This window comes from Hydra vulgaris, chromosome 03 (genome assembly GCF_038396675.1).
Source record: "Hydra vulgaris chromosome 03, alternate assembly HydraT2T_AEP".
Classification (NCBI taxonomy): Eukaryota; Metazoa; Cnidaria; class Hydrozoa; order Anthoathecata; family Hydridae; genus Hydra; species Hydra vulgaris.
In genome coordinates this window covers 829,402-852,780 of record NC_088922.1, presented here as the reverse complement: position 1 = coordinate 852,780, position 23,379 = coordinate 829,402, and the positions used below count along the sequence as shown (strand labels likewise).

Sequence of the window (23,379 nt, the reverse complement as noted above, 5' to 3'; positions counted from 1 at the left end):
ATATATATATACACACATTTGTTGTTGTTTTTTGTTTTGTTTTGTTTTTTTTGTAATATATAATTTTGGTCTGTTTATTCGTACAATAAGTTGGTTTTTTAAGGTTTTTGAGTTGTTTTTTTTTTTGTGGTTTTAAAATTTAATTTCTGTATTTAATTATATAAACGGTTTTATGTGATTTATAAAAAAAAATTTTTATTAAAAATTTTTAATTTAGATTATTTTAGGTTTTCTATTAAATTTTTGAATATTTTATAATTTATGTAGAATAATACTAAAATATTTTCTGTTTTTCTTTCGGTTTAATTATTGTTTACCTTAATTGTGGTCACAAAACATATTGTCATTATAAAATATAAATTTTTTTTTATATGATTTGTTGTAAAATTTGTGAGCAGTTTAACAGAGTTTTAATTTTTTTTTTTTTCATTATTTCGGTATCAATATATTTTTAATAAGAAAGGTCTTAAAATCATTACTTCTTTGTATATCATGGTTTGTTTTTATAAATTTTAAGAAGTGATCTGATTGTTATATATTGTTATATTATTTGTGTCATACTATTATTTTATTAGAGTGCCATTCAAATTATTAGTTACTAAATACATCTGCTTAAAAAATATAAATAGTTTTTTGTTTAGCACTGGTGTACATGCAAGTACGCATCAATAGTCATGTGTTCTCGCATGAACAATAGAACCTGAATTGTTATTGGATTCACAAGCCTAATTATTCTTTACATCATTAATATTAAAGTCAAAAATATATAAAAAATGCTAATATGTATAAAAAAAATTTATTAAAGATTAATAACAATTTTTGTAAGTTTAACAGAGAGCACTTTGCTTAGAATTTATTAAAATAGTCAGACACTTTATCAACACAGTCAGACCACAACTAGATGTTGAGTCAGATTAAATCTTAATAAAAATTTCTGTAAAGAACTTTTTATAAGATATAAAAAACAACTAGACATTTTCATTGTTTTAAGAAAATTAGAAAAAAGAATATTATCACTTAAAAAAATAGTCCAATAGTTATAATAAAGAGCTGTGGCGGGCTTGAGTACACTTTTTAACACCTTTATAGGTATTTTAACCAATTTGGTCATCAGGTATAATAGTTGATGATGTTGTTTAAAAATTTGAAAAAGATTGTTATTTATTTGAAAACTAAATTAGTGCTACTTAAACCATATAAATATATTTAATATATGAATATGTGTGTGTGTATATAATACAGAATGATATTGTCTGAATTATACGTTATTACATAACCTATATTTCATAAAATACCATTCTGTAATATGTTCTGTAATTGATAGCAGCAGTATATCTTTTCAAATTTGCAGCAGTATATGTTCTGTGTATTGTATGATATTGTGTGTATTGTGTGTAATTCAAACTTTTTCTTTCAAAAAAAAGAATAATGAAAACACTTTTAATAAATATTAAGTATATCTATTAAAGCAAAAAAAAAACCTTTAAGAAATTTACTTTAAGAAATCACCTTCTAAAATCCTAATATGCAATCAAACCTCTTTTTAACCCTCTATAATGATGACATCATATATATATATATATATATATATATATATATATATATATATATATATATATATATATATATATATATATAAAATGTTGGGAATAAATTGCTGACATAAAACTATTTATGATAAGCAAAACAAAATTTTTAACACAATGGTTTCACTATATCAACATAATAATGAGGTCAGTAACAAATTGACAACCTCTAAACTTTTGGGTAAGGAGTTATGGTCAATTAAGTTTTAGGTTAGCAACCCACTGCAGCTAAAAGTTGGTCAGCCAAATGCTGGCTCTAACCTAAAAGTCAAAGGCTGTACATATATATAGATATCATATATATATTAATTTTGTTTACTTTTATTTGAAGTATGGTTATTATTGTTTATACATTTTAGTTACATTATATATGGTTATATATACTTTAAAGATAAATAAACACATTACAGTACAGCAATTACTGGAAAGACACAGTAGCACTTTAATAAAACTCATTATTTTGACATGGATTACTTATGCCACAAGTTTTTTAAGTTTGGTAGAATAAAATGTTTTGTTCAGCAGCATGCTGTCAATCTGATGAGCTTCATATTGGTTTCAAATAAAGCACCTTGCACAATGTGGTTTTAGCACAGGTCCAATCATATTTTTAATTTTTTTCATCATCTCATCAACATATTTAAAACATTGTGAGAGAAAAAATCATAAGTACTGTATAACAATACAATAACAAAACAGTAAATTAAAAAGGTAATAAAAAAATTATGTTTAATGTTTAATTTGTACTTCTTTATTTTAGGGTCTGGATCATTTGATTCTACTTTGTTAAAATCAATGTCAAATGAAGAACGACAAAGACAAGTAAATATTATTTTTTTAAAGCAACAGTTATAATATTTTAAAACTATTTACTGCTACATAAATATTAATAAGTTTAAAAAACATTTTAAAACAAGATTCAAGATTTTTACATTAATATTAGCAAAAATGAGAAATTATTAAACATAATTAGTTAAATTACTACCCAATACTTACATTTCAATAGTCCTGAACTTGAAAAACTTGCAAAAAAAATTTCGCAAAATGAATAACTGAACTCACTTTTGAGCTCACTCACTTTTGATTCATAACAACACTACCAATTGACAGCTAAATGAGAAGTAACCTAACTTTTTAATGGATAAAGCTGACTAAAAGTGTTGCCACATATTAAAAACAATAATAATGATATCAAATCTAAATATATCTAATATACACAAAAAAAATTGTTTAAAAACACTTTATGTTTATATCATTATCTTCAGAATATAATTTATTATGCTTGAAAATTCATCTAAACTTTAAAACAACAAAAAAAAGTAAGTTCTCCCTAATAATTTGATAACCCACTATATGTGTGTACATTTCACGAAAAAAAAACGGATCAAGTTTTAAATGATTTGTACCATGTATAAATCCTTATTAAATAGAAGATTTAATATATACATACACACATATATATATATATATATATATATATGTATGTATGTATATATAATATGTTTAGAATCACATTTATGAGTTAATTAACACTGAACAAGATTACATGAATGATCTCTCTTTAACTCTAGAGGTATATTGTTTAAATTAAATTTTTTTTTTGATAGCATCTTTTACTCTATTATTCACAATAAATTAAATTTTTTTTAAATTGTTTGATTTAATTTGAGTTTTAATATGTTTATATATATATATATATATATATATATATATATATATATATATATATATATATATATATATATATATATATATATATATATATATATATATAATTCTTATAATTTTTAAATTTATATAATTCTTATATTTTTTATATAATTCTTAAATCAACAAATAGTAATGAAGTTTATATCTTCTAATAAAGTTTCTTATTCTAATTTTTTTATCTTCTTTTTTTTTTGAAAAATTCTTCAATACTTTATTTATTTTGCTTCTTTAAACTTTTTTTTGAAAAATTCTTAATACATTGTTATGTTATATATTTGTTATTTGTTTAAAAAGTATATATACTTATATATAAGTTTATATACTTTTTATATATTTTATTTAAGAATATTTAAACATTTTTATAAAAAATTATTAAATTTATAAGATTATTCTTTTTTCATTAGTTAAAGAATTTAAATTTATGTTTTGTGTAATTTGATAACTAAGTTGCTGTAACCTAGGTACTAAATAGGTAATATCTTTTGAGGCCGTCACTTTTAGATAGTAGAGGAAGTAGCTTAGATTATAAGGAGGAGTTAATAAAAAAAACTATTTATTATAGGTGTTTTACAACCCAATGGCTGAATCAAAGATGTTAAATGACCACGAGCTTCACACTGTTTTTATTAATTGGAAAGAATTAATCATGTGCAATATGAAGTTTTTAAAGTATAAAAATTTTTGTTTTGTTTTGTTTTATGGTTTAATGCTATATGTGTGTGTGCGTGTCTATATATATGTATATATATGTCATGGGCCTCGGAACCAGGGGGCCCGGGTGGGCCAGAGCCCCCCGAGAAAAAAATGATAACTCCCTTTTTAGTTGTGCCTTTAAAAAATTATTGCCCCTGAAAAAAAAAAATTTTTTTTTAAATTGTTAAAAAAAAATTGTTTAAAATATATCTGTTTAAAAAAATATATGTTTTTGTATTAACTTTTTTTTTGGTCTTCTTGTCTTGGTTAAATTTTTTAACAATTGATTAACAAGATATTTACCAATAAGTAACATTGTTTTGATAGCGCCAAAAAGCCGATTTTCTGAAAAAACCACACATGCACATAAAAGTAAAAATTATTCGATTCGAAATATGTTTATTTTCGAATATGGAAATAATCAATTTAAAAATTGCGCTGTTTCAAATTTGAACAAAAACGAGAAGTTTTTTAACGTAAGTTTTTGAAATGCTTTACATTATTATTTTAGAGATTATAATTGATATATTGGACGAGGTTAATTTTCATTCCATTCGGTCTCTTGTTTTGGCAACGATATATTCTAAAATTGGTACATATGTTAATATGCCCGGAAGTAGTTTATATTTCAAAAGATTATGTTGTTCTATTTTTTTTATCAGAGTCCTTCCAAAATTGGCTTAAAATAAGAAATTTCTTAATGATTGAAATTATTATTTATAAATCAAGATTGTTTTGTTGAATTGAATAATCAAATTTTAATTAATTGTTCTTAGGTAATATAAAATTCCTATATATATATATAAATATTAAAGCCAAAAATTTCTAATAATGATTTTATTCTTTATATATATTATGATTATATAATAGAAGTATTTATTATATTATATATTGACTAGGTTTTTTTTTTAAATGTCACTATTAAAAAAAAGGTAACTACTATATGCTATCATGCCTAGTATTTAGACTATATAATGGTAGCCAAAGGCCAAGCTATCTATATTAAAAAATATATATTTTGATAGATTATGTATATATCTATTTATATAGTCAAAATATTAAATATTATTTAAATGATTTATCTAAAACCCTTCAACAGACACGTATGTCTGCTTCTGAAGGAAGGAACATTGCAATGTTGACTGCCAAAACACTCATGGATATGCGAAATGAGGAGTGGTTCAATTTGTGGTGGCAAAAAATTCAGAAGCATGCCAATGATGTCCCGGACCTCATGGAACCCAAGCTTCTGAGAAAAAGGAAGATGCCAGCACGGTATGAGGAGGGTTGTAGTACCACATATCATTATGTTGAGACAGCCATTCAGTACTATCGTGCCACATACTACAATGTAATTGATTCTTCTGTTGACACTATCAAATATCGTTTTGATCAAACAGGACAGAAACAACTTGAAAAGCTGGAGAAACTTTTGCTTTCTAAAGATGTCACAGATATCATAGCATGGATAAAGAAGACATACTCAGATATTGACACGGACTTACTAGATGTGCAACTTGGGCTATACAGAACAATGTTTGATGAAATTCCAAGGTATGTCAGTGATGTTGTCTCACATCTCACACAGTTTTCCTCTTCTTAATTATTTTCTATTTCTGAAGTTGTCAAATTGCTTAAGCTGATTCTAGTTACTCCAGCAATAAATGCTGTTAGTAAACGAGCATTTTCAACAATGAGAAGACTCAAAACTTTTGTGAGAATGACTATGAAACAGCAGAGGCTGAATAATTTGGCAATGTTACACATCTATTCAAGCTGTGCAAACCAACTTGATCCAGAAAAAGTGATAACAGAATTCTGTAGGGATCATCCTTATAGAACAAATTTATTATTAGTGTCTTACAACCTAAACTATTATATACTATTATAAATTGTTTCTGGTTATTATCAGCTTTTTGTATTCTCATTTTATATAGAATCTAATATATACTATAGTACCCATATATTCTCTATTCAACAAATACAAAATAAAAATATGTAATTTTAATATGTATAACTCCAAAGAAACATATAAAACAACATTTATTTTTGGGGGTACACCAAAGGAATGCGCCCTTTTCAGTGTGCCCCCCCCCCCCCCAGTTTATAAAAGCTTCCCAGGCCCCTGTATATATATATAGACACACACACTGGAACAGTAACATACAACATGGTTTTTTTTTTTTTTTTTTTTGTTAATTCACCTCCCAAGGCCGAGGAGGCCACTACAGACAAGGAGGCTACTTAATTGTGGTGTTAACCCTCTCTCAACTCTATAACTATGAAACACGAACCTTGACAAACAAGGCCGCTATGCGAAGAAACAAGTTGATATATAATAGGTACAGCAAATATTAGATAACTACAACTAAATAACTAGTTGGATATATTTATAAGATGACTTAAAGTTTCATGCAATTTTAACTTGTGTTTAATATCAGCAGATGTTATAACCATATAAGATGTTACAACCATATCTACAACCGATTTTTAAAAACGCCTCAAGATGCTTTATACATATTTTGAGAAAAATGCAATTAAAAAAAGAAAATTAATAGTAGAAACTCTTTGTAAAACAAAATAAATAATTTTGATGAATTTTTTCATAATTCTTCGAAAATAATTATTCAATAACATTAGTAGATATTTAATTTAGTTTATTCTACAAAAAAGTCAAATTTGATTTTTTTTTACCTTATGGGGTTTTGAAAAACGGCTGTAGATATAAGATTTTATAACGATATAAGATGTTATAACTATATAAAATGTTATAACAAAACATGGTAGTTTGCTTTGATGACTTAAGTTTTTAATTGAAAATTGTGGCACTTTAACTTAGACTTGCTTTTTTTTGATAAGCAAATTTAATGGTGGTGTAATAATATGTTTTTTTGTTGTTGTTTATGAAGTTTGTGAGTTTTGGAAAAGTATTTATCAATTATATTCTAATTTATTTTTCTCCATCTGTCCTAACGTTGAGTGAATAGGGAAGTTTAAACTAGATAATGTATTGTATTCAAGACCTTGCATTATATTTTGGGATATTAGGAATGAAATCAATCTTATCTTTAAACCCAGTAGAATTAAGAGCATTGTTATAAAATGGTGCAGCTCTATCAAAAGGTTTTGTGCATGATATATTACTGATGTGGTTAGAGATCATTTTTCGTATTAATTTAATGATCTTTGGTAGATGATTGGAGTTGATAAATAAATTATCACTTGGCTTTCTGTCTGTAAAGAGTTTTTAGAAAGGTTAAATGAGACATCAAGGAAATTTATAGTTTTTAAATTTGACCTGATAGTAATGTTAAAATTTTTCTTTAAAAATTTTGATTTTTCTTAATTTTTTCTGGTTGAGGGCTGCTGACATTTTGGAAGCAATAAAGACCATCATCTCTATATAAACCAGTAGTAATATTGATTAGCAATAGTATATTAGATAAAGAGGCTAATTCGCATAAAGAGGATAATTCACCTCAGTCAAAACTACTTATAGTGATGTCAAAATTAAATCTGTAATAAATTGCTGCAAAAATTAAGTCTCTAATAAATTACTGATGTTTTAATGCACATGCTATTTCCTTCAAAAAGTAAAGACTTCCTGGTGTAGTTAATGTAACAGCCTTCCATTGAATGTTCTACCTCAGGCTTTGTGATGAATAAAAAATGTTGATATACTCTTTTGTCACACTTGTGTTATTAAAACAACTTTTATTTACACTTTTTAGATATTTTCAATGTTTACAAGGAATTTCATTTCTAGTAAAATAAAATAATTATGTGGAATAAAATCCTTATAGGTTTAAACAACAATTCCAGTAAAAAAGTAAAATTTGCTTATTGAGAAATATATGAAAATAGTCTAAAATTCAAAATCAATCAGGTTAAACCTGAACACTACATAGTTGAATATGAAAAATATATTTTTGAAATAGGTTAGCTTATTTTAGGTGTACATGCTTTTATTAAGCACTGAATTTGTCAGGTGATAAGTTGTCAGTTCAGATAGTTGTCAGGTGATAAAGTCAATTATTATATCAAAACAAAGCAACTAAATTTTCAAGAGTCATCTTAAGTTAGTGTATTCTACAGAGTGCTCAATGTTCTAAAAGAACAGAGCAATAATAAATTAGTAAAAACACTTATCTAATTTTTGATTTCTTCTACACTGTGTAGAAGAATTCTTCCTGATGAACCTATTGATAGTGAAACACAGTGTTGAAGAAATCAAAAATTAGATAAGTGTTTTTACTAATTTTTATATATATATATATATATATATATATATATATATATATATATATATATATATATACACACACGCACCTACCCTCGGAATTAGGAAAAATGAGGTCAGCATCCGGTCAGAAAAAAAAATTGATACAAAGGTGAATGCATGAAATGAAGTCAGGGTTAGAGTTAGCATATGAAGCATAAAAATGAAGTCGGCATAAAGCATAGAAATCATGAAGTCGGCATAAAGCATAGAAATCATGAAGTCGGCATAGAAGCATAGAAATGAAACCATGAAGCATAAAAATGAGGTCGGCAGTTTTTTGCCAAACACTTTGAGGTAGGCAGTTAGTTCGGGATTGCCGAATGCCGACCCTATTTCTGAGGGTTGATATATATATAATATGCCTTACACATCATCGAAGTTAATGCAACCAACTCGAGCCGTTTCAATATTTGTTTTGACATTGAATAATTACTAGACAAGACCTGTATTAATATCCTTAAAATGACCCTTGCTGACACAAACCATCCGATTGAATTACATCGCACCAATAGCAGAAACCCCAACAGATTACCATTTGCTCTAAATACCGCAATCACTGCTACCTATCAGCAATCCTTTATTCAAAAATACCTACATATTCTTCGTGATGGTGTTAGTGACCTCTACCTCCCCCAAAACATTGGCAGCTCTGCTGCCTTTTCAACACATAAATGATCATTTCTTTTTCCTGCGTTCTTAGCCAACTTTTACTCATTATTTAACAGTAGATAAAATTGTACAACTCATTATTTATAATGCTTATCAATTTTAAATAAAGATTTATAAAATTAAAATAAATTAAATTTGTATATATCTTCTTTTTGGTTGTTTTTCCAATCTATTATTTAACTAATTTAATGGCCCTCTCTGATGAGTCATTGACCACATCAAGTTATTAAATAATAATTTCAAACTCAAGACAAAAATAGTTAAACTTTCAAAACTGTGAAGGGATCTTAAGCTACTGCAACTTTCTCTTTCCATGTCTAATCTTATCAAAGATAAGTCAAGACTGTTCAGTTACTATAGCACTAAGAGATGAAAATTGATCTTGTGCAAAGTCTAGAGAGTGAAGAAGCTCTTTATTTACCTTAACACATTCAAGTGGATATACTTAAGGTTTTGCGGGAGGTGTACTGTACAATGCTTTGGCAATATCTTCTCTGTTCGGGCAATGTTCATTTGTTAAAGCAAGCACAGCTAAGGCAGAATCAAGATACCAGCTGTGCTTGCCAAATGATTTTGGTGCTGAAGTAACTGCATTAGGATTTATATCCATAAATAATGTAACAAAATTAGATTAGTTCATCAATCAAACAATGAACTAATCTTTATTAACCTGTTTTCTTATTTCTTCTAATTATTTTCAACCTGATATGGAGCAGCAGTTGCAGATACTGCTCTAAGGAACCACTGAGCGTAAAAGATGCCTACAAACACAACCATATCTCTTATATTTTTCTCTAATAAGTTTGGAATGATTTCCAACAGTAAATATATTTCAAAGTAATGCAATGCTTTTTTCCATGCTTCTTGCATGATGCAACGGACCATTTTTTTTTTGCAGATGTTTTTACTTATGCATTTTCAAAATCACAATGTCCATACATTTAGTTTCTTTTGTTCTTTTTCTATTTATTACTATTTTGTCAATCATGATTTTTATGTCCTGTCCCGACCAAAAATACCTTTTTAGATTCTAATTAAAAGGTCTCTCTATCCTTGATTGCTCATGGTGTCAATCTATTTTTAAGGGATTGCAGCTTTTTATATTTCATTAGTAGAGTTTTAACTTCTTTCCTAGAATTAGTATTAATTAGATTGTAAAATGCTTTGTATGCTACAAGTTTTGTGTCCTCCAAAGTTCCCAGGGAGCCTTCAGCTTAGATATAGTGCAACAGTTCTTTTTTGCTTCTGGACAATTTGATGTAAGTATAGCACCTTTATTTGAACAACAAACTAAGTTTTTAATAGAAACAGATGGTTTGGATTCCCATAGGTAAAAATAATACTGGATTATTTTTTCAACAGTTAATAACTGAATAGATGATAGTGTCTTCCTAGTTTTTTTAACTAAGAATATTTCTTTGCCTCTATTTCTTATTTTACCAAGAATTTTTGGCATAAATTTCATTTTACTTTTTATTTCATTTAAATGAAATGTAATAAAATAAATTTAAATACTTTTTTTTTTAATTCTAAATACATACTTCATTGAGTATCATGCAAGAACCATTTTACCCATTTTTAAGCTTTGTTTAATTCTTATTAAAACAGCGGATGTTGAAAATTGAGCATGGTTAATACATTGATACAATGAAATCACACCACTGTCATGGAAAAAGTTTTGTGTACAGAAATAATGAAAAACTTCATTAAATTAAAAAAAAAATTCAGTTGTGAGTCTTTTAATGACTTTTTTTTTTATTTAAAAAGATATATATAAAAAGAGTGTCTAATTTTATTTTGATATCAGTCATTGTGAGAATAAATATTGAAAAGAAAATTAATTTAATAATGTTGAAGGGTGGCACACATGGGTCAAAAAGTTTCAAAAAAGGGTAAAAAATAACTTTTGGGCCATTGCCACCCTTAAACTTTTTTTTAATTAAAAAAAAAAATCTTACATATAAAACAAGGGTCTGCGCACCTTTTTTGCTTCCACTCTATTTTGAAAAAAATTTTCACCTCAATCTGAACCACCCTTATATATATATATATATATATATATATATATATATATATATATAAATATATATATATATATATATATATATATATATATATATATATATATATATATATATATATATATATATATGTATATATATATATATGTGTGTATATATATGAAATATAAACATGTATGTTTATATTTCAACAAAACTCTTGCTTAAGCCATTTAAATTGATCAGTAGCAAGCATGAGTTCAAGAACTGTGTTTGCTGTTGATAACGTTGCATCTTCTCTGCTAAAGAATTCCACAGCTAGTTTATGCTGGCTCTAAAGCGGCAAGTAATAAAGTTAATGACTCAAAATCTAGTTTGTTTATTACATCTAGAGCATTTAATCCAATAAATGTCTGGAATAAATATTTCTTAGCTTTCAACAAAAGTGCAGTCATTGTAAAAAGTGAATTCTAACAATGACAAACATCATGATGCAGTTCGATTTCTTTACCGAATTTCTCAGTAACTTACTTCTAAAAATTTGATTACAAACGGATGATATTTTTACAAATTTTACTACTATGTGTATTCATCAAAAATCCTCTTTTGAATCACTGTCCATTTCCTTGGGAATCGGTATGTAAGTCTTTATTTTTCTTGAATAACATGTCGCATAAACCAAGATGAATAGCATGATTAAAGCAAAACTGATCAACAATGTCTGTTAATTGCATCTTGTTGATTGCTGCACCATCATACTACATCTCTTGTACCAAATGAATTTAAATGATCTTTAATATTTGTATTAAACTTTCAACTGGACAGAAACCATAAATCCTAATGAGTCCAGTTTTATAGGTTTTTTTACATTCGCTTTCATGCAGTTTAACACCATTGTACATTCTGTGTCTCAAAGATATTTATTTATTATGGGTTAAGCTGAATTTATGTCCTATTTGAATTTTTTTAATAATTTCTTGTTTCGTTGCTTCCTTTTTATCAGAAAAATCTTGATGGATTAAGTTCATCACAGTTGTTAAACTTTTAGGAAGTTGATTTTTTTGTGTTAAATTGATGGGTGAATAATTTTTATCGTATTAATTGAAAAAAAATGTAAATGTTTATCGATAAAATTTATAATTGTGTTAGTTATCGTATTCATCGAAACACCATCATTAGCTAAATCAGCTACAATTTCTTTAAGGCTCGTTTTTTGTAAATAACTGTCCATGGTTTTAATTATCTTTTCTGTGGTAGATTTGAGCTGCTGCTTGATTCTGCAGTCGAAAGACTATTGATAGTAATTCTATGACCCAAAGTATGATTCCACAAAGTAATTGTGGATTTGCAAACCACCTTAAATCATTTGATGCAACCATGTAAAGGAATGATACAGAACTTTCCAAGGAATTCTAGAAACATAAAGACGTAGGCAATATGCCTATAATTAAGTGGAACATAATTAAAAGATGCCAATCTTATAATCCATCTACTAAAGAGTGTAACCTTTGCATCAGTGAAAAATATTTTATTATGACTTTTGATAGTCAATTACTACTTAACAAAAAAAAGTGAATTGGTTTCTGCTTGTAGGCATAGGTAAAAATTTTTACTATCTAACTTTGATTCCGTCAATTAACAAATATCGGATCACGTATATTTGATGTCAGATGCCATTGCAATATTTATTCCAAACAGAAATATTTATTCCAAACTTGTATTTTTTATAACGGTTTTTATTTTATATTTGAATAATATGGCTGATGATTGCCAAATGGCATGAAATTTTAAGTTCCATTATAAACTTGTATTTTTTCATTTAAAATATTTTAATATTATTTAGTCTGTTTTTTTTAAAAAAGATATTGATCACTCTTAAACAGACGAGAGTTGTATTTCCAGCAGTATACAATATTTATCAATAAATATATACATATATATACATATATATATATATAGATATATATATATATATATATATATATATATATATATATATATATATATATATATATATATATATATATATATATATATATATATATATATATATATTAGCACTGTCAAAATATATTCATCTCAAATGCATGTGCATTGCTTAATAAAGATTATACTATCAAAAATGAAAGGAATACTACTCATAATACTATTAAGCTATATGAAAAAGCAAAAATATTCACTCTTTTCAGTAGCTATTAATTAAGTAATATCTTCGCATAGGTGTTCGAGCCAGAGGATATAGATTAATTTGATACCACTAGCAACAGTTATGACCCTGCCACATTCCATGCAACTAATGAATATGATGTGTACCTAGTATTAGCAAAAATTAAATCATCAGCTAGTCAGACAGCATCCCAGGAACAATCCTAAGAGGTAACGCCACCATTTTAGCTGCCCCCCCCCCCCACGCTAATCTACAATCAAAGCTTTGCTCAGCTTAAGTTTCTAGCTGCATGGATAAAAATGCTTATGATTCCGATTGAAAAATGGTGAATTTCATCTCAATTCTTTGCAGCTCTGCAAAGATATTAGAGAAGATTGCTCTTAAGCAGTAGTCCCTTAAAAAAAAGGTTTAGTCTCTTTTAATTAACTTCTGTGCCTGGTCCTTATTACTGTACAAATAACACTCTGCTAATGGTAGTTATTTAAACAAACTCTTAACTTCAGGTGGGTATGTTCAATGTATTAGTATTTTTTTTAAAAAAGCATTTAATAAAATCTCTCATCTAGTTGTCTTCCTTTCACCAAAAAATGTTAATTACTTAAATGGGTTAAATCCTATTTATTTCACCATTCTCAAAAGGTCGTTGTTCCAGTGTCTCTCTGACTTCTGGTCCCTGGACTAGTACCACTAATGGACTGAGCACAGACCACAAGGGTCTGTGCTCAGACCATTCCTCTTTGCCATAGTTGTCAATAGTATATCGGTCCTTGACCAATCCAGAAGTCTCTTAAAGTTACGTGCTGATGAAACTTCACTATTACATCATGTCAGACCCAAAAATAATTTGCTCATTAGAAATAAGTTGGTCATTAGGTATTAAAATGCATTTCAATGTTGCAAAAACTCAATTGATTGATTTCTCTATAAAAGGCACCAAAGGATTGCCAATATTTAGTAATAGCAATAGTAATATATTTGAGTTGTGACCAATAGTTCGGTGAGTGTACCAAGTACACTTAGACAGCTATATTATTATTCAGCATAGTTACATTATTTAAAATTCATATGTCAAGTTTAGCTTTAAAAAATTCACAGAAATAGCATTAATGGCATCAGTAGGTAGTCGATTCCAATAAAATGATGATCTGTTTGTTAAAAAATAATGCAGTGGCAAAAAAAAGTTATTTCACGATTATATTTCATTTGATGACCTCTTGCTGATTGATAACTTCATAAACTAAATTTACATAAGCTAAATTTCATAAACTAAATTTACTTTTTCGATTCCATTGAATAACTTATACATTTAAATCAAATCACCCCAAATTTGTCTTACAACTAAAGTAGTGAGACCCATTTTATCTAGTTTCTTCTCATAAGTTTTTTTAGTGGTGATATAATTCTTGTAGCATGATGCTGTATATGTCAGGGTTAAGGTTAGGGTCAGGGTTAGGGTTAGGGTTGTTGGCTATTCACATATTTGTGAATTAACTTTGGATTTTTCTTAGCCGATATCACTAGGTGTTCTTGCACTAGGTTTTTTTCATAATTTTGTCTAGCTTTTCTTGATTCGTCTTTGACTATCTTGCAAATTTTTTTGTATTCATTCACAAGAGAAGAAACTTTCCACCCTGCGGAACAGTTGCAAAATCTGAGGTTCTTTTCTAATCTTATTAATTTTTTAAGATCATTGTTTATCCAAAATATTCGCTTTTTTTTATAAATATTTAGTTTTTTAATTGTATAGTTTATACGCTGCATTTATGTAAAATATAAATATATTATACATTTCTTGGACTGATTTGCTGTTAAAACACTTTAACCAATCTACATTGGAAAACAATATATTAATTGAATCGAAATTTACTTTCCTTTAATCTCGTACAATTACTTCCTTATTTACAAAACTTTTCTGATCTAGCAAAATTTAGAATAATCAGTTCTCTTGAGTTGTAAATATTAAGTCAAGAGTGTTAAGGCATTCATTGTTCGATAATTGAAACATTGGAAAAGAAACGTGCTGAATGAGAAATTGATCATTCAAAGTATCATAAAATCTGTATTCATGAGAGCTATCATTGTTTTCAATTAATTTGATAACATCTCTGGACCAATATCTTGCAGTGAAATTAAATTTTATGACTTTTTTATAGAGCAATGCTTGTCCGTAAAAAGATGTCAGCAACTGATAAGATAGAAGCTATTGGTGATATTCTTATAGAACAAGTATAATTTTTTTTTAATTTTATATTTATATAACTATGCAGTAATAATATTTTTATTAATTAATTATTATTAAGATAAAAGAGCGAAATGAGACTCATTAATTTTGATTAAAAGAGAGTAACAATGACTTAATAACTTTGATGTAAAGAGAGTGACAATGACTTAATAAATTTGATGTAAAGAGAGTGATAATAGCTTAATAAATTTGATGTAAAGAGAGTAACAATGACTTAATAAATTTGATGTAAAGAGAGTAACAATGACTTAATAAATTTGATGTAAAGAGAGTAACAATGACTTAATAAATTTGATGTAAAGAGAATGACAATGACTTGATAATTTGATGTAAAGAGAGTGACAATGACTTAATAAATTTGATGTAAAGAGAGTGACAATGACTTAATAAATTTGATGTAAAGAGAGTGACAATGAATTAATAAATTTGATGTAAAGAGAGTGACAATGACTTAATAAATCTGATGTAAAGAGAGTGACAATGACTTAATAAATTTGATGTAAAGAGAGTAACAATGACTTAATAAATTTGATGTAAAGAGAGTAACAATGACTTAATAAATTTGATGTAAAGAGAGTAACAATGACTTAATAAATTTGATGTAAAGAGAGTGACAATGACTTTATAAATTTGATGTAAAGAGAGTAACAATTACTTAATAAATTTGATGTAAAGAGAGTGACAATGACTTAATAAATTTGATGTAAAGAGAGTAACAATGACTTAATAAATTTGATGTAAAGAGAGTGACAATGAATTAATAAATTTGATGTAAAGAGAGTGACAATGACTTAATAAATTTGATTTAAAGATAGTGACAATGACTTAAAATTGATTTAAAGAGAGTGACAATGACTTAAAATTGATTTAAAGAGAGTGTCAGTGATTTATTAAAGTAGACGTAAAGAGAGTTATGAAGTCAAATTTTATGTAAAGAGATTGATAATGACGAAGTTAAATAACAGGGTACAATAATGACTTGTCAAAATTTTTTGTGTAAAGTTTTTTATGAATTTTTATCGTAGTTTTGTTATAAATAATATAATAATTTCAAAAAATTAACTAAAAAAAATTTTTTTTTTCTTTTTTTTTTTTCTAATTTTGTTAAGTTTAACTGCATCTAAACCTTCATTGCTTATGTTTCACTGCAATATATCAAGCTGGTTCTGTTTACAATTTTCTTTTAACCTTTGCATATACACCTCACACGTGTGTCATACCTTGTCCTATGCATATATCCTCACTGTGTGTCATGGTTCTTTTTACTTAAGATGATTAAACAAAAAATGTCAAATGTTTTAAATGTTTAAAAATGTGGGGAGAGTTTTGAAAATATTTAAAATTCTTAACTTTTCTCTTTTGCAATCATATCTTAATTTTACTTTTAATGCATTGTCACCAATTATTAAAACTGTGAGAATGTGATTAACTTCATTCTTTGGTTTAAAACCTGTTTTGTAATTATATTACAGATGATTTTTCAAAGACAACACCAGCAAATCTTATTAAAAATCCTAAAATAACAGATTTTTTCTGATTGATCAACTATTTATTTGCATTAATTTAAAAAATTTAAATTATTATTTTTTTTATTATTTGTAATTAGTCACCTCAGTTTGATTGTTTATTTGTTTTTGTTATTAGTTACCTCATTTCAGCCCATACATACGTTTCTGCAGTTGCATGTCTAAAGCATGTCGCCTTCTTCAAGATAAAGTGGAAAAAGATGCTGAGTTTAAGCAGTTTGAAAAAGTAAGTCGATGTACCCTAAAATGTTTTTCTTTTGAAATTTAGATTATAAAAAATTTTTGCGTTTAATATTTTAGAAATGTGCTGGCGACAGTCGTTTGAAACAAAATTTATCTTTGAGTAGTTACTTGTTAAAGCCTTTGCAGCGCATCACAAAGTATCCATTAATTATTTCAGGGGTAAATTATTTGTTTGTAAATTATTTGTTGTTTAAATTTTTTTTGTACTTATTTTTGGTTATTGTTACTCATGCACTTAAACATTAAGACATGCGTTAAGCATGAAACATTAAGTGATTTTTTGATTTGTAATATTCAATAAAAAGTTGCTTTTTTAGAACTTCCAACATTCCATAAGAAAGTTATATATTGCATAAAGCATGAAACATGATGCTTAAAGCATTTTAACATTAAGACATGACACATAAAACATGAAACATCAAGAAATGATGCATAAAGCATTTTAACATTAAGATATGACACATAAAACATGAAACATCAAGACATGGCACATAAAGCATGAAATATTAAAGCATGACACATAAAGCATGAAACATTAAGACATAACACATGAAACATTAAGACATTTTTGTATTTCTTGGAACACTTGTGTGACACAATATTCAGTAAAAAGTTGCTTTTTTTAGTACTTTCAATATTCTATAAGAAAGTTTTTTTTTGTCACTGACAAAAAAATATATAAAAATACAATTAGTGATACAATTTCATTTTTTTTTCGATTTGTTATATGAAAATCATTAAAAACATCTCATACTTTTTATTTTTTTGATAGAAAATTGACATCAACAACCAAATTTGCTATAACTTCCTTCACAACTTTATCGTTGCATAAAAGATATTATTAGCACATAATAATAAAATTTTGAAAAAATTTTAGTTGGATTGATAAATCATATGACTGTTTGAAATCGTCTGGAGGCGCCAAGAATAAAATGGTTAGCAGCAGTCTTGAATATAGTGTAGTTCAGTGATTAAATTTAATTTGGTAAACATTCGCAGAATAAGATTTTTAGGTTATCTTATTAATCAATTCTTGCTACATGTCAAACATGAAAATGGCTCTTTTATGGTGTGGTATAATGGTGAGGAATGCATATAGCACAGATAATGCTGTGAAATGTCTTAGCATATATGTTGTTCAATGGTATAATGAATATCATATGTAAATTTTGATACCTTGGGTACACCTGCTGACTTCATACTTATGTCATATTTTGATTTTTAGATAAATTATTCAGCACAATGATTGTCTGAAACTTTGCCAAAAAGTGGTTCAGAATAGTATCAATAATAATAAATTTTTAATAATAAATTCAATTTTTTTTACTAAATTATTTACAGAGACAAGTAATACATTTTTCATTGTAACTTTTTAATAGTTAAAAAAGATTTTTAAAAAAAATGTTTGTTTAATTAGTTTAGGCATTATTTTTCTGTTGACTTAAAAACTTCTGTTCCATGTCATTTTATTACCCAATTGTTGCTTGTTCTATGCAATCTAAATGTTTTTTTATATATCCCTCAGCTTTGTTTTCTGACATATTTTTCATCTTTAAAATAAATACATATCCAACTAAATTTAAAAAATTACTTCTAATTTGTTTATATTTTGAATATAAATAGCTTTTTTGTATTCACTTTTCTTATTTAACTTTCTTAAAGATTTTAAAGTATACTCCTGAAGAACATTATGATCGTGCAAATCTTCTTGCTTCCCATGAAAAAGCTGAAGAATTGTGCACTCAGGTATCTATAATTTATTTAAAATTTGTTTCTGTTTTACCAGGTTTTGCAAAAAGATTGTTAATTCGTAACAAATATAAAATAGATTTTAAATCATTATCTAACTTTTTTGCTTAGTAACTTAATTCAGGTTTTTAAAATATAATAAGGGTGACTTGCATCCAAACTATTTTTAGGTAATAAAGGTTCTATTTGTATCAAGACTCCTTCAATCATTAACTACCTGCATATTTATTTTTATAAATGTTACACTGATTTAAGAGTAGTTTAAAAACATTATAGAGTATAGGTGACAAAAAAACAACAATGCAATCCAAATAAAAGGAAAAAAATTTAAATGCACTTGACAAAAAATCTGTATTGCAATTAATTAAAACAGACCATTAGAAAATAATTTCTGAAAATAATATTTTTTATAAAAAAAATGTATTATTAAAAGGAAGAATGTATTATAAATACAATTTCACAAATACGATTGTAAATAGTTATAATGAACTGAATACAGTTTGAATGAATAAGTGGCCACACTAGAATATAATTTTAACTTGGCTTTTTAGTATTTTTATTAAATTTTATATACTTTTTTCAGAAAATTTTTTGTTAAAAGATGAAAAAATTTTCAAACTTGGTGTCACATCTTTGTTAATTTTATAGCATGCAATAAATTTAAATGCATTAAAATATACAGAGTTTGAAAATGGAAAGAGAATTTGACTTTTTGGCTTAACTCTATATGTGGTGTGTTTAAAAAGATCTATTAAGAATATGAATTTAATTTATATAGTCATTTGGTGGTAGTTTTGACATTTTGAATATGCAAATGAATACTTAGTAAATATATAGAGATAAAACAGTGCATGCATGGTCCTCTATATATCCAAATAAGCGTGGCACTTTTCAAGTAACCATTGCAACTTCAAGATTTAATTTATTTTGTCTATTTCTTTTTGTTCATTTAATTTTAAACTTTATCTTAAAATTAATTTTCTATTAATTACAGGTAAATGAAGCAGTGCGTTCTCAAGAAAATTCAAGTCGGTTAGAATGGTTACAAGAGAGAGTTAATCTTGCAGGTCTAGAAGAGGTAAAAAAAAAATTTTTTTAATATTTTAAAGTTTTCTGTAGTAAGTTTTATTATTTGTAATAAATCTCTTTAAAAAGAATTTTTTTTTTTTAATTTTATGTATATTTTTTGAGTCTTATACACATTCTCACCTAAAAAAGCATATGCGATAGAAAACAGCAGTAAAAGCATATATGATTTAAAAAAAAAAAACAGCAGTAAAAGCATATAGGATAGAAAAAAAAGCAGTAAAAGCATATATGATAGAAGAAACACCAGTAAAAGCATATATGATCAAGTGAGGATTGTCTCTTACATTTTTATATTAACTGCAAAATAAAATTTTGCTTTTAGGACTTGGTTTTTAACTCTCAAACGAACTGCTTAGGTCAGCGGAAATATGTTTATCATGGAATCCTTCACAAAGTAATCGATAGTTTTTGTGTTATTATATTAAATGAAATAAAATATTTGTTGTTATACTAAGCTATTTTTACTATTTCTATCAACTTTTATTATGATGTTTGAAACTGATGTTTTCTCCCTTTCTTCCTGTCATACAGTAAATATGAACTTTACCACACTAAAAGATGGGCTTAATTTGAATGAACTGAAATATGGTTTATGGAAAAATGCCACATACATAAAAAAAATTAAGACTGATGAAATTTTATCATTTTGATAAAAATTTTAAAAATTTTTTGATAATTTAATTTTGATAAAATTTTGAAATTAAAAATTCGTTTACTTGCTTTATAACTCTAATTTTTTTTTCTAGTAACTTCCGACTTAATAGTGGCTGCTTGATGCCTTATTGGGAGTGAATCAGAATAAAAAAATAAAATAAAAAAATAAAAAATAATCAATTCCATTTGGCTTCTCATTTTTTATAAAAATTGTTGTTTAATAATTATTATTATAATGTATGTGGTATGTAATTGCTTCAATTTATGCGTTAGCTTAAGGTAATAATCTAGATATGGAGGATCTATTATGGAAAAAATAAAATATATTTCTTTCATTATTCTTTGTCTTTTTTTTTTTATGTATGAATATATATATTTTTTTATTTAGCATAAAAGCAACAAAGAACTTAGAGTTTTTTTGTTTAATGATTTCTTACTGTTGTGTCGTCTCCAAAATACACACTTTCAATCGAAACCATTATTAACTGTTTTCCATCCTGACAGTGGTATGCAGTTAACTATATATAAAAAGGTAAAAAAGAAATTTTATTCTTTCTTTGTGTTAAATCTTTTTAGTTATTTTTATTGTCATACATATTTATTTGAATAGATTTTTTTATAATTTTTTATTTGTAGTTATTTAACTTATTCATTGCATTGTTAATGAATTGCAATGTTTTTCGACTTTTGATGAAATAAAATATTTTTACACTTTTAGGCAATTTTTTTAAACGAAATTACGGTTAAACTGCCCACTGATCCAGAAAGTAATTATTGTTTTATTTTTGGTGTAAAAGTCTGTATAGTAGGGAAGAGTGGTGTACCTTGGAGGTGTGTGTACCTTGGAGGCACGTTTATTGTGCTGCCATCTTAAGTGATGAATTCAAACTGAAATTTTACTTACATGTATTGGCTATTAGAGGCTCATAATAAGTTTTTTTACCATTGCTTAACACATTTGATGTTGCAATAAAAATAACAGTTTGTTTCTGGTACCAAAAAGTAACTTTTTTAGGGTATATCCTCTTTTTTTTTTTTCTACAACTGTAGGTATAAACTTTATTCTAAAACTGATTACCAAAGTTTGTAAAGCATTTTTTCAGCTACATTTATGCATGTTTGAAACTGCTTAACTCCTAACCTTTGAATATATGGTAGTGATTTTGTAAAAACTATGATAGTGGTGTACCTTGGAGATGTTGTTGTGTACCTTGGTGGTACCACCACAGCTTAGTAATTAAAGATAATTAAATAATGGTAAGAGTATTTGCAATTATGCTTTAAAAACTATGTTGTCCTTCCATTTTATGAAAAATTAGTTGTACAGGTATTTAATAGTTTTTAATGTTTTTCGTTTATTTTCAGAAAAAAAAATAAAAAAATAAATAAAATGCCTTGAAGTAAGAATGGATTTAAAAGAAGCCCTAAACAAAAAGAAGACATAGAAAGAGCTGTAAAACTTATAGTGAACAATGAAGTGTCTATCTGCAGAGCTTCTGTATACTTAAAGTGAACAATAAAGTGTCTATATACAGAGCTTCTATAGACTTATAGTGAACAATGAAGTGTCTATATACAGATATCTCTTTATCGAGCTTTCTTACTCTGGATTCTATTCTCTATCTCTATAAATCTCAAATCTGGCCTTGTATGGAATACTGTTGCCATATCTGGGGTGGATCTTCTAATGATGCCCTTTTTCTTTTAGACAAGGTGCAGCAACCTTGTTGCAAGCAAAGATGTTAAAAAAAATATATATATATATATATATGTATATAAATATATATATATATATATATATATATATATATATATATATATATATATATATATATATATATATATATATATATATATATATATATATATATATATATATATATATATATACAGAGCTATGGACTATGGACTTTGACAATCCTGAAAACAACCTTAAGACAACACAGAAACAAATTCCTTGAAGTTTAGAAAAATTTTTTTACAAGAAAAACAACAACGTTAAGCAAGTCTTCACGGCAGAAGAAGATAAAGTTCTAGTTGATTACAATTTGAAAGCTGCTGATCTTCAGTATGGACTGATTTTGAAAGATGTTCGAAAATTGACTTACCGATTTGGGAAAGCAAATCAAAAAAAAATTGATGTATCTTGGGATAGAAACCAAATGGCTGGAAAAGATTGGCTGAAAAATTTCACAAAAAAGTGAAGCCTGAAAAAAGAAAAGCCTGAGGCAACAAGTCTGGCGCACTCAACTGCTTTTAATAAAGAAAAAGTAGCATATACTTTTCAGAACTATGAAGTAGCTCTTGGGGTTAAACAAAATCAAGGTATTACAGCATTTAACATATGGAATGTTGACAAACCAGTATTAGCACTGTCCATAATCCTCCCAAAATCTTAAAAAAAACTCAAAAGCTGGTTGGTGGAATGACTAATGGTGAACAAGTTTATAGTATAACAATGATTGGAGCAATAAATGCTGGAGGTGGCTATATGCCTCCAATGCTGATTTTCCCTTGTAAAAACCTTAAGGACTTTATGTTAAAAGGGACCCCAGAAGGTACACTTGGTGGAGCAAACCCATTTGGGTGGTCAAGTGATTTTTTGTTTCTAGGATTTATGAAACATTTTGTTTATTCTCATTTTTAGTCATTTATAGTCATTTTGCATATTCGTTCAACTAAGGAAAATCCTTTTATTCTTTTACTTGACAACCGTGAGAGATATCAATACCTACAATCGTGATATCAATACCTACAATCGTGTCAAGA

General features: G+C 26.6%; 1 protein-coding gene across 5 annotated transcripts in view; it reads left to right on the top strand.

The window, feature by feature from the left end:
- Positions 1–23,379, top strand: part of LOC100209603 (intersectin-1) — a 104,759-nt gene that overhangs the window by 68,933 nt on the left and 12,447 nt on the right. For all 5 annotated transcript variants that reach the window (XM_065792019.1, XM_065792020.1, XM_065792018.1 and 2 more), the window contains exons 28-38: positions 2,347–2,408; positions 3,094–3,159; positions 3,859–3,965; positions 15,261–15,333; positions 16,994–17,101; positions 17,176–17,277; positions 18,781–18,864; positions 19,862–19,945; positions 20,279–20,350; positions 20,999–21,142; positions 21,329–21,377. In XM_065792019.1, the coding sequence (XP_065648091.1) occupies positions 2,347–2,408; positions 3,094–3,159; positions 3,859–3,965; positions 15,261–15,333; positions 16,994–17,101; positions 17,176–17,277; positions 18,781–18,864; positions 19,862–19,945; positions 20,279–20,350; positions 20,999–21,142; positions 21,329–21,377 (951 nt within the window). The remainder of the gene's footprint in view (positions 1–2,346; positions 2,409–3,093; positions 3,160–3,858; positions 3,966–15,260; positions 15,334–16,993; positions 17,102–17,175; positions 17,278–18,780; positions 18,865–19,861; positions 19,946–20,278; positions 20,351–20,998; positions 21,143–21,328; positions 21,378–23,379) is intronic.